The 18,561-nt window shown below is 47.6% G+C and overlaps 1 protein-coding gene across 1 annotated transcript in view; it reads right to left on the reverse strand.

The window, feature by feature from the left end:
* Positions 1 to 1,996: 1,996 nt before the first annotated feature.
* The window catches only part of LOC144826112 (uncharacterized), a 45,439-nt gene continuing 28,874 nt past the window's right edge, over positions 1,997 to 18,561 (reverse strand). Inside the window, exon 3 of the mRNA XM_078684508.1 lies at positions 1,997 to 4,862. Coding sequence (XP_078540634.1) covers positions 3,991 to 4,862 — 872 coding nt within the window. The 3' untranslated portion in view covers positions 1,997 to 3,990. The remainder of the gene's footprint in view (positions 4,863 to 18,561) is intronic.

Here is an 18,561-nt window from a genome sequence, read left to right on the forward strand (position 1 = left end):
TAATTATTTATCTTAATACAAATCACTTGTTTTTATACAAGCTCTGGAGTGGAGTCATTTATTGCGTGCCCAGGTTTCTGTCTCAGTGTGAGTTTGTGCTGCATGATCGCTTAACACATGTGCTTTCGGATGCCTACCCGCTCGTGCCATGCTACCCTAGGGGACTGGTGACCCCAGTTCCAACACTGGGTCTCTCATTTTTACGATTGGCCAATGGCAGATGACACTAATGTCCCTTCAAACCATGTCCGCTTCGGTTTCTCACGCACAGTTTCCAAGAATTTGTAGGTACTTCACCCACAGTAGTAGTAATGTCGTTTCTATATCAGGGAATATGCGTGCTTTCTAGCTCTAACACGTTCTGCCTTTGTCCTCAAAACCAAGCACTTCGTCTTGTCCTCTGGCCTTCAGTTCACAGCAATCTTGGGTTTTTAGCTTAATTTTTCTTTCTCCTAGGAGATGCAGTTCCAATCATGTAATAAAGCACCAGGTGATCAATTGATTTGTTTAACCAATTTGGCTTTGTTTCTTTACTAGCTTCCCTCCCAGTGCCTCAAACATACACATCAGATTAATGTTAGAATACAGCAATATTGGAAATCTAGAAACCACAACTGAAAACTCATGATAAAATGCATAGTTCACTATTCCAAGAAGCAAGTTTATTTTACAATACAGCTGTAATGAAGCATCTAACACATCTGTTCCTAAATCGTTTGAGCATTTGAATCCCATAGGAATGTGCATGATCCTAGAACCGGCTACTCCAACAAGCAACTCGTAGGCTACTGCCAGCTCTCCAGCTCCCTGGAAGCCCCTCTCCTGTGTACTCCTAAGCCCAGTAAATGTAGCTGAATTCATGTATTTATACCAACATTAAAATGTGTGCATTCAAGACAAAGGTCTGTGCATTTTCAGAACTCATTTGCAGATGTTTGGGGGGAAATCAGTGAATTTCTAAAATATTTTAAAATCTATTTCAGAGGTAAATCGTGCGGTGATGGGGAGACTTACTAATATGATTTCCTTGGTGCCAGGGGCACTGCAGCTCTAGGATGTATCACCCATGTAAAGGCATTCCAAATCGACAATCCCTTTTCACGTCACCGGTGACAACCCTGCGTGATGCACTGAGGTGAGCAGTGCTGGTATTCTCGCCTAGGGCGGCCACTGTTGTAAACTTGTCTGCTCTAGGCACTATTACAACATGACTTGCTTGGGATAATGTTCCCTGTTTACAAGTAGCTCTCATTAGAAAAGGTTGGAGAACCCTGTCCAAGAGGATATACCAGGAACCAATGCGGATCTTTCAGTAAGAGACACACGGAGGCTGCTTGTGCTGTGCTCATTCTGTCGTTCCTAAAAACTGTTCAGGTCCATATTATTTAATGTTGTGTGTCTGAACGGTGAGATGTATTGTTTTTCCTTTCTTTATCTGTGTCACGTGTGTATTGCGACTTATATAGCGCACGTATCACCTGAAGGTATCAAGGCGCTTGCTTAGGGAACCCATCCTGGTATTCCCCTGTGAGATACCCCGGCAGGGTATCCACAAGGTGAAAGCCAGGCATCCCGCCACGAGGGGCCGTAGTGGAGATTAAGCAAGCTATTGCCCAGAGTTGCAGAGTGTGACCCCGTGAGTCGAGTAGGCACCGGAGCGAGAATTGTTGAGTCTGTGGAATTTTGAGCCCGAGACCCGCCGAGGCGGGGAATTGAACCCTGGTCCACAGCCGATCTCAGCTTCCAGGTCTGCCGCCTCTAACCACTGAGCCACGCTTCTCCACGTGTGAATCAAAGCACGTCTCCAGGCTCTTAGGAAGGACACCTTTGTTTGACCGCCCTGGTTTTCCTAGGTCTACGCTTGCTCTTACTGACCTCAACCCCTTCCTTTTACCCCTCTTCTACAAATTAATCTCTCCCTTTTTGTATTTTTTTTCTTTTTCATCTGTTTCTATTTTTTCACTATAGTTGGAATAGAATAATGATATAGACTGAATAATTTGTTTTAAATTTTATTTTAACATTCAATATAAAATATGTGAAAGAAGAACTATACTCTTCTTTTCATAAACATTCAAGTGTAAATTCATCACCGACAAGACGTTACTGTATTATTGTAGTTTGCACTGCAGTTGCTTTTCATTCACACTTGCTTTTGGTTCTGTTCTGTTTTTCCAATTTTCTGAATTGCTCTTTGTATAGTTTTTTCCACTTGTGCCAATTCCTTTTTTTGGAGCTCTCCCATATAGTAAATATCCATTATGCAGGTCGTCATCTGACTGGGTCTAGTGTGTCAGTACCCGACTGCTCTGAGTATGCCACTGGCATCTACCTCGTCGTCCTACATATCAATCTTGGCCTGTGCAGTCTGACTCTAGTGCAATTAGAAACACAAACATGTTATGTTCGCCTCAGAGTTCAGGTGGCCTTGAGAATTTAAGACCCAATTTATATTTTGGAGGTCGGACTGTCTTCCGCTAGGGCGATGGAAAACATTAGTCTGTCTCAATGGCAGAGGTCCTGACAACCAAATTTAGAAATGTCTGTCGAGCCGACGGACATTTCTGGCATTCACATGAACCACCATCAAGGCAGTTCCTATGACTGCATTGTAACTTTGATGTGTAGCTCTATGAACTATGATGGAGCCGTACAGGAAAGTTACAAACTTTGTTAATTTTGAAAAAGAAAATCCCAACCCAGGATTTTCCTTTTTGGGGAAAAAAATGGTCCCCTCACCATGGGAGTTATCTCCCATGGCGAGGTGGTTGGATTAGACAGTTTTAACTGCCCTGAAGGCCAGGGTTTCCCTGGCAGTGATGGGCAGGGAAAATTGACCTGATATGTCAATCGATCTAAATTAGGTGGGTGGACAGAGAGGTCAGCCTCCAACAGCTCTTATTCCGTCCGGCTGTTGGAGGGGTGTAACCATGGTTGAGACGGAAGGGTCTCCACCGTGGTTACACCAAAGGTTCGGCCACATTTAAACAGGGCGGGCAGACCATTACGTTGCAGGTAAGGATACTTTGCCGTCAATGCCAACATATAAACCAGCCCCTTCATTTTATTTTGACTGGCAGATTTTTAGTATACACTGCAGAAACGTCCTGATCGAGGAAAAAAAAATCTACCTCGCTATTGTCCTGAGCTAAGTCTGCTTACTCAAGCAGCTAACTTGTATGTCACTCTCAAGGGAGAGGAGTTGGTCTAACGGCTAGGGCGCTCGACCTCTGACCTGGGGATCTGGGTTCGAGTCTCGGTAACGACACTAAACATCCTGTGATTTTAGGCAAATCACTTATTCGCCCCGTGCCTAACAAAAATGAATGTGTGTCCTCATGTAACATAACTGGTGCTATGTAAAGCGCTCTGATACCCGATTCGGGTCAAGTTCGAGCTATATAAAACTCTGCAAAAAAAAAAAAAAGGCTCTAAAATGCTGTATGAGGCTGCGACCTGGAGTCTTGGCCCCACAGCACACCAGCACACTGTTATTAAACGTTAGGTGATTAAAAACTATTGAACCCTAGGAAAGACCCGCAAGAGATGTCCTTTTCATCTTGAGCTTCATATGCCATTGCACATGTCTTATGGTTGTGTCCAGAGGCTACTCCTGTGGTGTTAGTAATGCTGTAAAGCGTAGCCCAAGATTAGCTGCAGTCGCTTTATCGAAGGCCCTTTGTTCTCGGGGGTCAAAATGTTGATATATGTTATCTTTTGTAAATTAGATGGTGGGTATTATTGTTTTTATCAAATGGGCTACATATGTTGTGCCAAACTAATACTCTAAATGGGTAGGCCAGCACACAACCCAAGTGGTTTTATAAAATGATGTGTGCTACTGGAGATATTTTCATTACTAGTGTTAATGTGGTAGCTTTCAATGTGTTTTGGCTTTTTATTACAAATTATTCTATTTAAAGTTATGTGTATCTCTCTGTGCTTTCAATTTCAATATTTTGTACTTTTTCCACTAAGGTGATTTTTTCTTTAAGGAGCAAACTCAATCTTTATACTCTGTGGAGCGGTTACTTTATGTTGCTTTCGTGTATGTACGATCAGGTGTGAGTTTCGATTAAATGTCTTCTCACACTCCGTACATTGGTATGGTTTTTCAAGCGTGTGTGTTCGATGATGATGGATTAAGTGTGATTGTTGTCTGAATCGCTTCCAACATTCAGTGCATTGGTATGGTTTCTCGCCTGTGTGTATTCGCTGATGTTGTTTTAATTGTGATTGCTGTCTGAATCTTTTCTCACATTCAGTACATGAGTATGGTTTCTCATCTGTGTGTTTTCGTTGATGCTGAATTAGTTGTGACAGTTGTTTGAAACTCATATCACAGTCCATGCAAAAATATGGCTTCTCGCCAGTATGTATTCGTTGGTGAACTAGCAATGACGAGGAGTTACTAAAACTCTTTGCACATTCAGAACATGGATAGTGGTTTCCACCCAGGTGCATTTGTGGAATTGTGATTAGGTGTGGTATATGACCAAAAACCTTCCCACACTCAGAACGTGCGCTTGAGTACTCATAAACCCCGGGGTGCTTTTTATCACCAGTGTGCATCCGCTGATGTACGTGCAGTGATGAAAAATGTTTGAATTTCTTGCCACATTCAGAACATGCATAATCTTTATGCACTTTATGAGTTTGCTTCAGTTTGGTCAATGTTGTTGATTTTCTGGCACCTGTTTCCCAGTCCTTGAATGACCTTTCTTGGTTTCCTGTTAGTAACTCGCCTTGGCTTGTTTTGTTCTGCTTCGTACAAAGGAGACCGGGATTTTCTGAGAACACATCACATGGTTCCAGTGCTTTAATATAGTCTGCATATCTGTTCTTGTTGTTGTATTCGTTCCCTGTTGGATAGAGATTACAGTGACATGCATGTGAAAAATACATGTTGTATTACAAGATATTAAGAGTTTTTCCTCTAATAAATTATTTAATGAACTACACAGAGAAGGTTAAATACCATTTACAAAAACTGAAATCTGATCAAAGTAACTGCACACAAAAATGTGAACCAGTAAAACGTCTAATTTATAAAAATGAAATTATTAGAACAGACTGAAGTAAGAAAGCAAGTATAAAGATCAGTAAAAAACAAAGTTAGGAAGCCAATTTCAAATAGGTGAGACATCTATGGGGAAAGAGTGCACACAAGATACAGTATAAAAAAGGAGCATAAGTAAACTCCAAGAAAAATTGGAGCAGAGGTTGACATGAGCAGAAAGTTAAGAAGCGCAGCTGCAATTTCAATACATACAGAATGGATTCAAAAACAGATATTCATCCAAAGCCAGGGTAGGAAAAGTAGGTAAGGGGTAGTGACTGGATAAGGTTAGTTGAACTGATGACAGCTTGTAGAGTTTAGAATACTCTAATAAAAAAGAAGTAGAAATGGCCAACAAAAAAGGAAGAACAATACTCCATGTGAGACATGTTTAGAGATGATATACTAAGGGAATACCAACTTGTGTGTAATTTATATTACAGGAAACTATCAGTACAGTGTGAACACCAAAAAGAAGTGCTGAAGACCAATTCCAGATGATAGGAAGATGTTGTATGTAGTATCGGATAGGACGGAAGGAAGGAAGAGAGACACAGAGGCCACAAGCAGTAAACAAGTGGGTCTAAGCCTAATGGTTTGGGGTAAAGAATTCTGAAGGTGTCCACTTTTGATGGCAGTTTGTTACCAAGAACACTTGGTTTGAGAAGACCACTTGAGGTAACAGAAAGACCTTTATAAATGTCACATGGACATTCGAAAGCATGAGATAGTATTAGTTTACAAATTAGTGACACTGAAAAGAGAAATTAGCAACGCCAATAGGCATGCCTTATATGGCAATATTGTATGTATTGTACATTTAATACAAAATAAATATGTATGTGTGTTTTTAGGTTTCTTGTGTAACCGTGTTTTCAGCAGCATTAGGTTTGGCGTGTAAGGGTACTGGCACTATTTTGGCAAGCATATCTTATTCCATACATATAGAAAGGGGCTTCAGGCCGGCCATCTTCCACTACTGACTCGAGACATAGTTAAACACATTTTAGATCATCCCACAGTAGCATTTCACCCTTGCGTCTTTCTATCAGCTTATGTGTGTCCTTTTGCTTTTTGTGGAATACATGAGGAGATATTTTAAATCTGAAAAGCGGGCTGTCATCACACATTCAATTCTTGGTCACTTTCACCGAGTGTGTATATAAAGCACATTTTTTTGTTTAACTTTGCTTTATTTTTTTGGGGCATTGGAGCAAATACAGTACAATTCCCAATTATTCCCATGTCGGTACGTAAGAAAATAGTCCCAGATTCCCACCCGTCTCCCTTAAAATCAACACAATTCAGCAAAACTTCATCGGAGAAGCGAGTGTCTGTGTGTGCTGTTGAGGCCGGAGGTCCGGTCCCATGGTTAATTGCCCACCCCCACAAGAACAACCCTACCCCATGAACTCCCCCATCCCCCCTCCCCTAACCGGTGTGCCATATAGTGCCTTCGTGGATCTTAAGGTTTAAGAACCGCCAGATGTCTAAATTACAGGGGCTACTGTTGGGGACGATATGTGGGTTAGTCGCAAGAGACGGAGATACTTTGGACAAGAAACTTTGTTGAATTCCATTGATAAAAGCGATAGAATAGGTTGCCAGACTGTGTTGAAGGATGTCGTGGACTGCGTGAGGGTGGTTTGAATGCGTTCCATCCCCAGTGTGTACCAAAGTTTATGCAGCCAGCCCGTGTGGGTGGGCCGGGTTTGTGTGCCCCGGAGTGATAAGATGTGTTGAACCGCTGTGCTCATGGCCAACCCCATTTGTCTTCCTCTGATTGATTTCAATGGAAATGTAAGTCCGTTGGGCAGCCCTAAAAGTGTGTAGGCAGGGAAGCGGGGGATTTCAGTGTCAAAGTGCTTGTCAATGTCATTAAGAATTGTTGTCCAGTAATCGGTCACCTCTCTACACTCCCATAATATGTGAGTCAATGTGCCCTCTTCATCACATCCCCTCCAGCAAGTTGGACTTCGATTAGGGTTGCCCTTATTTAACCTTACCGGTGTCAGATACCAGTACATCGTGACTTTCACCGTTGATTCCCTGCTGGCAGTATTCCTGGCTGTATGGTTGGCCCTATAATATATAGCTTGCCATTCCTTGTCAGTAAAGGTCCTCCCCATCTCTCCCTCCCAACGCTTGCCCGGCCGAGCGACGCCAGTCAGCGGGCGGATCAATCATCTTATATAACTCTGTGATAAGCTTACGGTCCGATTCTTTGGTAATTAGCCACTTATCAAAAGCTGTCATCTTTCTACCGAGCAAAGGGCTTATTTCTGGCTGTGTCAGCCAATGTCGGATTTGAAAATATTGATATTGCTGCAGGGCCTTGATGTCATAGAGCTGCGCTAGATCGGATAATGGGATGAACCCCTCAAGATCGAATAAGTGGCCCGCGGATCTGCAATTTGACTGAACCCGCGAAATGAGATTTGTCTATTAAGTGCAAGAGGCATTTAGTGTTATCACTGCACTGTCTGCCAGGGATGAAGCCAGATTGGTCCGGCTAAATGATGCTGGGGAGTCTTGGCCCAAGTCTAGAGGTGAGGACCCCTGTGAAGACCTTGAGGTCTAGGTTGAGTAGAGAGATGTGCCTATAAGCTGCGCATTGGGTCACATCCTTACCTGGCTTAGGTAGTACAATGATATCGACCTATAGCATATCAAGGGGTATCGAGCCGGGCCCTTGGAATGAACAAAAAAGTCGGGGGAGAATCGGCGCTAGTAACAGACAAAAGGCTTTATAAAAGCCGGCTGAAAAGCCGTCAGGCCCAGGCGCCTTCAAGGGTTGAAGGCGGGCGATCGCCCCGACCACCTCCTCTATCCTGATTGGTGCATCCAATGATGCAGTGCCAGTTGGATTGAGAGCTGTTGTCGCTATTGTACTCAGGTAAGTTTCTCCATCTTGAACAAGAGACCGATCCGCTCCGTACAACGACACGTAGAACTCCCAAAAGACCTCAGCGATCTGAACATCGTTATCCATTTTTTCTCCCTGAGCATCATAAAGGGTTGTAATTTTAGACCGTTGGACTCGAGTTCTAAGTGCTCTGGCAAGGAGACGCACAGTTTTGTCGGTTTTGTCGCCTCCCACGTAGTATGTGTGGCGGAGCCTCAGCGCCGCGTACTCGGCGGGGTTGATGTCCAGACCAGCCAGTTGCGCCCTAGCGGCTTTCAACTGCTTCCAAATCCTGTGCACTCTCTCAAGTTCGATTACTTTTGCTGCTAGGGATTCTCGTTTTTCTTTGCGTTCTTTGGCCTCCACCGCTGAGATAGCTATCAGCTCCCCTTTCACTACTGCCTTAAGTGCTCCCCAGATTGCGGTCAAAGGTGTGCCTGCCCGGTCATTAAGTGTAAGATAGTCAGTGACGCTTTTGTGTATTTGTTGGGTGACCCCCTGCCTTTGCAGTAGTGCCTCCAGCAATCTCCAGCGTCCCCTCGCTGCCCTGGTTTGGGGGATTTTAATGGTCACAGTAACGGCATCATGATCCGATGTAGCTGCTGGTATAATGTCTACATCGTCTAGTAGGGTGCAGAGCTCCGAGGTGCCTATAAAATGGTCGAGTCTGTCGTAAGTGTGGTGCACGTGGGAATAGAATAGTGCGTAGTCCTGGGGTGTGTTTCCCGTCACAAGTCCACTAGCCCCGTTTGAACCAACCAGTCCTTCCCTTCTGGCGATATCTCCCCTGTAGAGCCAAAGTGGTGGCCCGATCTATGCGCCTCTCGGTCCATGATCAGGGTGAGGTCGCCCCCCCATGAGTATGTACCTGTCTTGGGAACCAAGAATTTCCGATAGAGCGCCCTTAAGGAAGGGTTCTTGACCTGAATTGGGGACATATAGGGACCCAATAATCATGGAAATACCACCCACTTGAATGTTGTGTGCTAGCAGCCTGCCCTTGATCTCCCCCACTTGGCAGTGAAAGTGCTTAGCAAAGAGTATTGCTACCCCCGCCTTCTTATCTGTGGTAGAGGAATAAAATTGCTGAGGGAACGCTCGGGACCTCATCGGATGCCAGTCTTTGGAAAGGAGGTGCATTTCCTGTAACAGACAAATCGAGGCGCCAGAATTTACCAAGTACGATAGAACAGCGCGCCTTTTGATGGGATTATTGAGCCCTTTTACATTTAGGGTTATAACTTTCAAAGTGGCCCCGGTCATTCTGTTTGCATGCCTGGGGATAGCATAGTCCAAGAGGGGTAACCACAGCGTGGCGTCGCGTCTGGGTCCTCCACCCCCGTAGCACACCGGTTTCCTCCTCCCACCTGCCTCTTCCAGACCCCTCCCAACCCCCCCAGTCGCACCTCCCTAACCCCAACTTTTACCAAACTCCCGACCCTTACCCTTCCTCCACCTGCCCTAACCCAAACTAGATTTCCCCAACAAGTTACCATAGTCCCAAGCCTGTGCACTCGTTCCACAGGCTTGCGGTGAAGTTATCTGGTTGAGCTGCAGCCCCGGCAACCCCGGCCCCCCGGCCAGCTGTAGATCAGTGTGAGTGTGTCCCCATCATGCGAGCAAGTTATTCAGTAGGAGAGGTGTCTTTTGTCACCACGATGAGGGCCAAAGCCCGTTCCTGTGACATGGTGGATTGACCTGGTTTAAAATCTGCGACAGGTGGAAGTCTGCGACAAACGCGTTGCCACCCATCTACTGAGGGTTTCTGGGAGTGATCTGAGGAGCTGTCCATCTCGTTGTGATCAAGTCAGCAGGGGGCAAGTCTCTTGAAGGGATCTCAATTGTTGCAGCACACCATTCCATTTGAAAATCAGGCGGAAGGGGTGACCCCAGGTGTAGGGTATCCCTTTGTCCCTCAGAAACGAAGTGACTTCTCTGAACGCTTTCCGTTTTTGAAGCGTGATAGCTGACAATTCTTGGAATAGCGCCACCGAGTGTCCTTGATGTTGAAGAGACTGCTTCAATCGTGCTTCTCTGAGGATCCTTTCCTTCTGTGGAAAGTCCGGCAGGAAGGCCAGGATATCCGGGGGGGAAGCAGGCGCGCGCCGTGGTAGGCCCACCCTGTGTGCTCGGTCGATACAAATTTCAAAGTCAGAGTTTTCGCCTACTATCTCCCGAAAGAGGCCCTGAAAGTATTGGGTGATGTCCGCTCCCTCTGCTTTCGATGGAACACCTCGGACCCGTATGTTATTGCGTCTTGATCTATTCTCGAAGTCCTCTGCTTGTAGGTCCACCTGCTGGTCTTTAAGGCGGCGAAGTTCTTGTTGGAGGTGTTCAACTTCTTCGCTTCTGGTTTGGTCGGTGTCCTCGAGGACCCGCTCGCCCAACCCATCCACTTCTCGGCGTATTTCCCTCACTTCCCCTGCCACCTCTTGCTTGAGCGTGCGGTAGTCCACTCGCAGAGAGTTAAATAGGGTTTCCAAGAAAGACGGGGTAATTGGCACTTCCCCATCCCCATGTTCTGTCTGCTGCTTTGGAGCGTTAGGGGAGGGAAGCCCTCTATCTCCCTTGTTGGGGCCCTTAAGGAGCATGTCTGTTAGTGTGCGTACCCCCTTCTTTCTCGTTGTGGCCATGATATGGCGTCGCCCCGTGAGTCTCCACACCCCCTATTTGCTGATGCCACAAGAGGACCCTCTCCTTGGGCCCCCGTCGTTGAGGGCAGGTGTGCAGTTTTTGAGCCCTGTGAGTGGGTGCTGGTCTTTTCCTTTTGCAGCCTGGCATGCGGGCTCCCGTGGGGGGAGGGAGGACGATAACAGCCACTGGCCCACGAGGCCCGGTCTCTTCCTGCCGCCCTTTGTCCGAGTGCACTATGTCACACTCCTGGAGACTCCCCCCCCCCCTAGATGCTGCCGGTGATACTGGAGTCCGGGCGGCCCTGGCCCTGATGCATTCGCCTTTGTTGAAGCCTTGCAGGTGCCCCTTGAGGTCCCACCGCTTGCACCGGCCTCCCCCCGCAGCAGCGCTTGGAGGCCTACTGTGAGTCTCTGTGGTGGTTTGCAGGGGCCTGGGGTGGCGATGTCTTGGTGTGCGGCTCCTATTGCTCCCTAAGTGGGATCGCCGTATGCCTGCGGTTTGCGGCCTCCTGCCGCTGCTCCTCCCTTATGTGGCAGAAATATTGCCCTTGCTGCAAGCCACGCCGCAGGGAGGTTACCTGCGCTGGTCTGTGGTACGGCGGCTATGATGGGGCCCCCTCTGCTAAGTGTTGGTGATGAGCGTGGGGCTAGCAGACCTCTCGGGTGAAATCTTAAGAGCTTGGAGGCCCACGCTACTACCAACATGCGGCAGCACGGCGAGCGGCCCAACGTGCTGACCCGCTGGTGGAAGATGATCGCGGGCCCAGCCTTTACTCTTGTGAATTTCTGCAGAGCTGGGGGTCCCACGGTGGCCCCCCCTTGTGCCGGCAAAGTGTCTGTGAGGCTGCCCCCACAGCCGCACTCGTTATTAGTGGGGCACTGCTCCCTCTTCGGGTCCTCAGGCGAACCTCCCGCTCCCTGCTCCTGTAAGCCCAGGGACTCGTGCCGGAGTCTGTGCGCTGGGGTTTAACTGTGTCCCTCCGCCTCACCTCTTCTCTTAAGGTGGATGGGCGGCTCTCCTGAGCGCGTCTGCCCTCCGCTGATGTGGGTGCCAATGCTTGGCGCTGGGGGCCCTCATCAAGTGGTGTCTGTGTGTGCTATCCGGGGCCTAGCCGCCTGAGCTCGATTTTCGCGCCTCCGCGCTCGCTGAGGCTCTCCTGACGCTCACTGCTGCGGGAGCCCCACCCGAGCCTCCGCCGTAGTTCTGTGCCACCTCCTCTGCCTTCACACCAAGCGTGGGGGCTGGAGGTCTGCTGTCTCAAGAATGGCACTGGAACCCTGAAGTCACCACCGCTGGGTGCGATCTCATTCGTCTCGGGGCTCGCTCGCCTAGGGCACTATTTCACGATCACAGGCTACAGGTCAGTACCGGGTCCTTCTGAGCCACCCGGCTGTCGAAACTGCTCACAGAGTGGGCTCCTTGTGTTCCCTCAGCTCCCGGCCCGTTGTGCGTAGATGGGGGTAATTATATCAGTTTTGGCCGGAGAAGAGGATTCGGAATTGGTCCTTCTAGGTCGCCATCTTGGCCATGCCACCTGCAATTTTTTGTTTTGAATTGCAGATGGCCAGTCCTTCCTTTACCCGAAGCGACATGAGTGGCAACTAAGCTAGGACCGGGAAAGATGCAGTCTTCCTATACAGCTGATAGATATCCTCTATAGAACATACAATTGCCTAAAACCTCCAATGGTCAAGATAAGTCAATGGGGAAGTTGTGGTTGCAGTTTTTAGGAAAAAGGACCCTTCCCTGACCACTTGGAAGACACCCTGTGGAAGATGGACTTCAAGCAAGATGCTGCTGGCAAAGAAGCTGGAAGAGTCCCGTGGAATCCAAGGGTGGATTCAAGAAGAGTTGTAACTGCAAGCAGAGGGGACCGAGTCTATCTCACTCAGGAGTGACCAGGAGGCACGGAAGTCAAATGCCCACTGATGTCAGCTTTTACAGGAGTTGACGGTGCCCTTGTGTCTGCAGCTGCGTGGACCAGGTGATGCTGTGGATGAACAGGTCTGTATATGAGCTGTCCCACGTCAGATGTCAATATCCAGGGGGTCAGTGTCCATCGGGAACACCAACAAGTCTTGGCAGCAGCAACACATGGAAGACGACGAAAAGATACAGTGTCGGAACCAGCAACTTCCAGGGTACTCACCACGATCAGGCAAGTCAGAGTAGGCCTGAGCAAGCAGGGGAGCCCACTGGAGTCCAAAAAGACCATCGGACGGACCCATGGGCTGGAGGCACACGAGTCGCAGAGGCCCTCGAGCAACTCACCAAGGATGCAGGCCCATGGTGCAGAGGATGCGGTGAGGACGGTGATCTTGGGAGCAGGAGTTGTTGGAGGCTGAAGCTACTTGGAGCCCGAAGATCTCTGGAGGAGACCCCAAACCTTGGCAACGGCAAGTCGAAGCGGTGCACAGGGGTTTGGTCCTAGCGGTTCCGCCAAGGGATGCAGACTTCAGGTTTGCTGGGAGGACAGCTCAGGCCTCAAGGGAGATGAAGAACCGCAACCTGTGTTTGTGAGCTTCTCGGAGCCTAGAGGAGCCCAGGATCAGCGAACCACTACCTGCAGATGCTTCACTCCAAGGGAGATTCCTTTGGATATCTTTGATGCCCAAAGGCCTGGAGCGGTTCCTGGATGAAGCACAGGCACAGACGTTGCAGACAAGTCGCAGAACAGAAAACAGGAGCCTTCTCAGTGCAGTCTTGGTTCCCAACGAAGTCCAGAGAGCCCAGACAGTTGTAGTGACGTGGGTCTTGATCTGAATCGTGTCCCAAAAAGAATCTGATGAGCCAACCTCAGGTAAGCCCTTAAGTACCCTGGGGAGCTGTTGTGTAGTTCCTACAAATATATATAGGATATGCATGTTTAGACAACATAAACTAAGGGATTGGTGTCCAGACTGATTCCTGCCACCCCCAAAGGATAAGTTAGTCTGTGGACCAGCTAGCTCACAGTGCCACTAGGGGCCCCTCTTAATAAGGAGCGAATAGTTTCTGGCAACTATCGAACTTGACAACCCTGACCTCTCAGGGATCGTGGAAACAGTGTCCTTCTTTTCATTTAGTCAATCGTGCTCACTTGTTCACAGAGAGTTATACAGAATAAACTGAGGGATATTTTTCAATAAACATATAAAATACGTGTGCTGCAACCACCATGGGACAGAAACAAATATATACGATTATAAGCATCAACAGAGTAAATAAAAGGTAGAATTCTACCTAGGTGCTAAAACAGCGAATATATGCAGGCATATGGATACATGGCAGTAATCATGAGTGCACACCCTAACTAAATGTACCTATGTGTACCTAGCATGCATGTTGGTGTATAGCAAAGAATCCCCCTAGGAACGAGCCAACCACATTACCTGATGAGAGGGAACGAAGGACCCCGTCTTGATCTCTAGTTTGAAATCTCGCGTGGGACGTCAGACCACTGTGTGCTGGAGTGTCGGCATACAAGGACTTCAGCGTCTCGTGACAGCATGGCAGTTCCTTTTCTCCTCTGGTTTGCCCAGCGAAGATGTGGTGCTTATATACCCGAAAGGTACTTTCAGGGGATCTACCTCGATGTGTCATGGTACTGTGGGCATGTATGCCAAGGATGACAATAGCGGTGACTTTTGTAAAGAGTTATTATACAGAAGATGGTAATCCTGCTGTGATTTTAAGAATCCTCATACATAATAAATGAGGCTAGTTTTTTTTAAAAACACACAACATTTATTCGGCACTTAACTAGGTTAGCGCCAGAGCCGCTATGTAGAGCAAGGTAGGACAAATGTAGGTAAAAGGACATGCAGCTAGGCGTATATTGGGGGACATTGGGGCCCATAACAGAGAGGGTTGGGACGATTCAGGGGTTCCCTCCCACAGGGGGGCTGGACAAAGGGGAGGCTACTCCCATGCTCTTTGTCCAGTGTCGTGCCAGTGAGGGAGTCATGGGCTCCCTGAACTGGTTCCAACTGGAGTATGCAAGGAGGGCACCAAATGTGCCCTTCAAAGCAGTCTGGTGGCACTGGCAAGCACCCCCACCCTGTCCCAATACACTATATCCTGTTTGGGAGAGGTTTCACATCTCCCTGCGACAGGAAACTTATTGTTCTACCTTCCCCTGCTCTACCATGGCTCAGCAGCAGGAGGGCAGAATCGTGTCTGTTGTCGGCAGCAGCCATAGCTTGCTGTCAGGCTCTGGAAGATCGGTCCCGGGAGCATGGAGGTCTCCCCGGAGAAGACCCTACCATGGATGGAATCATACCTCCAACACCGTTTATGGTTTTGGGGTATGATTCCAACATGTTTGATACTAAACATGCCCAGGCTAATTTTAGCCAGTTTAGAGATGGTCATCGCGTGCCTCTCTGTATCGTAATGGCTGATTCACTTAAAAAGCCTGGATAATGGACTCCGGATTTTGTAGGGGTGGTCTGCTCATGCAGGGACACCCTCACACTCGAGACTGAGCACCATGCCTGTGGGGCTGAAAGGCCTGCTAGAGGGGTGACTTATAGGTTTTAAGTGTAGTGATGTTAGATAGAGACATCTTTCGTGAGAGGTGCATGCACCAGCTCACACAGGCTGCAGTGGCAGGCCTGAAGTGTATATTTTGAAGGGTTCCTCATGGGTGGAAAAATACATGCTGCAGCCCACAGGGGACCCTGGTGTACCTATGCCCTGGGTACCTTACTACCATATACTAGGGACTTACAAGGATATTCCAGCAGCCAATTAGGAATGTACCCAAGTACTCACCATAGCCAATTTAGGGAGGAAGGACAGTGACTGGGTCCTGATTAGCAGGAGCCCAGTCAGACTAGTGGGAAAAACAGAATGACACCAGGAAAAAAGAGGGTGTAACCATGAAAGCAGATCGTACTCTCCTACACACTGTGTAAGAGATGTTGGAGTGTGCGGTCATCTTAGAGATGTGAGTGAGCATCCATTTCAGTGGTTTTGCTGCAAATTGTGTTTTAGCTTCTCATTGCTCAAATGGTGTCATTTCTGATATTAATCTCTTTCCATGCACTTCTTTGCTTGATATTACTCGTGAAAATGTGTCACTCAAAGCATCACACATTTGGCAGTTGAATATTACTCGTATGTGCACTGAAGCCCTGGAAATGTCACACATAGACAATCCAAAACCCTGGCAGCTGTGCTTGAAAACGAAAATGAAGGGTTGCTGCAGGTGATCCGTTTCCTTCTGAGAACACTGAGCTCTCCGAGGCAGAAGGGCGAGGATTTTATGTTAATGCCACTTTTGCTGCACATTTGATGGAATAACAAATGCAAATCTTGCCACATAGCAGGAGTGACTGAAACAAATAGATTTGAGACAGCAGGCAGCAATACCATTTATTAACAATTGTGCAGCACAACCCCATTCCAAACCAGGGCCAGCACCTAAGCAACATGGAAGACTGTATGGGACTAAATGAGATAAATAACTATACGCTTTAGGACCAAACAAAACCCGGCCCGTGGGATGAGGAAAGACAAAATGTGTCATAACCTTTAATGGCCACCATATCTTCCCCCATGCCAATCAAGCTTATGACACAGTGCACCTTTGGGAAAATGAGCACCTCCCTGAAGAAGGCCACTTAATGCTCAAAACCGAATGTGAGACTACGGCTCCTTACTTCAGCACCAATGACCAAATTTAATCTGTATCTGTTTAGGTTCTGTGTCCCAGGCTTAACCCTGCAGGCTCTCCAATCCACCTACGAAAGTGAGTAATGTACTCCAGGAGAGAAGACCACGTTCCCTTAGGTAAGTCTTCCAGTGAGTCCACTCAGCGGGTGTCATTTCATCATGTGCTCCTGCCTGCAACCATGGCCTCTGCGTTACCACAGCGATAACCATAGCTTCGGCGGGTGTACAAGTTAATATACTGTGTCTTTGCCGTACCCGAGACCAAATACTTCTCTTTCTTTGACTACTGTGTCGACGTATTCAACAAGCCACACACCGAGGAGCTTCTGTTTCACGCTGGTTCACTTGACCCCCAACGACGAGGTCCTCAGGTACAGGACTGCTCACCGTCCTGGTTCAGACAGACATTCTAATGTAGACCCTACTGACAGCCTGCAAACTATACCAAATGTCCTTCTCTTAACGCCTTCGTGCACGCCCTTTCATACTATTCATACATTAACGGGACCTCCTGGGCTGATGGTGGTCTCGCCTGCTGCTACCTTCTTCACTGTGTGCCATACACTGTCAGATGATGTCCCCCTAACCTACTCTAAGGTCTTTAGTTTCATGACTCGCCTTGGCTACTGCGGCCTAGAGGCCTTGTCAAGACAACACTCTGGACCTTCCAGGCCCTAATTTTGGCTCCTAAACTGTTAGCATCGAAGTATATGACCACAGTTGCTTACCCTACAGATTTCGCTAAAAGGTTACCACTTTTTAGCAATGCCTACCAACTGCCAAGGCGCGTGCAGCTGTAAAGCCTACCAGCTGCTAAGGCGTGTGCAGCCACGATGCCTACCAGCTCTGGGGCAAGTGCAGCTGCGAAGCCTACCCCCTGCCGAGGAGCATGCAGCTGCGATGCCTACCACCTGCTGAGGCTTGTGCAGCTGCGATGCCTAGCAACTGCTGAGATGCGTGCAGCTGCAATGCCTAGCAACTGCTGAGAACTGTGGAGCTGCGATGCCTAGCAACTGCTGGGAAGCGTGCAGCTGCGATGCCTAGCTTTCAGGTTCTTCACATCGTCGATCCACCCTTGGATCTACCCGGACACTCTTCCTCTGGTCGCCTGCAGCACTTCTTTGCAGATCTCCATTGAAAGCATCGACGAAACCCGACACCAAAAGACACCTATGCACCCGGCTTCCCTGGGTGAAGTAACACGAGTACTCTGGTGCTCCTGTGGGTATTGACACTCCAAGTGTCCTAGTCTAAAGGGGTTTTGTCGAAGTCCATCCGAAAGTGCCCTTAATCAGTAACTTTGTGACTCTTACGTTCTCCATTGTAAGTCAATGGTAACTCGCGACGGTGTTAACACACTGCACGCGTCTTCCGTGGACCTCCTACTTCCTAACCCTTGGTTGTTTAGTGTAGCCCCAGCGATTCTCCAGGCCCTAGGCCTACTCACTGTTTCTGTCGTGGTTCATATATCACTTCCTTAGTATATGGTTTGTGAGGCCCCTAGGGCAAAACTGTATTTGTGCAACTTATCGTGTGCTAATTGAATAACTTGTGATGTACTTCGATCTCTGGCAAGGAAGTAGGATTTTAGTATCCAGGAAGTGGTGGCGCCCGCTAGTTCACGTAAGTATATTGAAACACAATGTGGTGAGGTGCAGCCTGGGAAGGGGAAATCCTAGTAACCCCTTAATAGGACTAGGAAACCCTAGTCACATGTACTATGAAGATTGCCCCGAGCACACACACAGATTAACATCTAGACAATGCATATAGTAAAAGAGCAACAAAATGGTTCCAATCCAGCGATGTTATCTTGTAATTTCTTTTAATTGGTAGTTCTACACAACGCAGCCAGCCGACACGTGTTTCATCAGAGATAAAGTTATCTCTAAATCTTCAGGGCTGGGAATGATACAAAATATGAACTCAGGACTTATACTGACATATGTAGGACAGAACAAAACCAGTTATTCACATGTACTTTAAAAAAGTGGACATCACCCGGCACGCGTGGAGACATTTGAAAAGGGAAAAAAGAAAAATAACTAACTGACAAAGTACAAAACCCATGACATGAAGTGAAAGGCGTAACCTAAGGTTACCACCACTATTGATACTGACCAAAACATTTTTAGGTTGAGCCGCGGGCCTGCGAGCTACTGTGACACTGTTGTTAGCTAAAAGTCATTTCATGTATCTCATCATATACAGTCTACGCTATTTGGAAGCCACTGTATAGCGTGAAAGGAGCATAAACAGTAGAAACATGATAGCATTAGTGATTCAAATAGCAGTGTGATGATAT

Source organism: Lissotriton helveticus, chromosome 3_2 (assembly GCF_964261635.1).
Source record: "Lissotriton helveticus chromosome 3_2, aLisHel1.1, whole genome shotgun sequence".
Classification (NCBI taxonomy): Eukaryota; Metazoa; Chordata; class Amphibia; order Caudata; family Salamandridae; genus Lissotriton; species Lissotriton helveticus.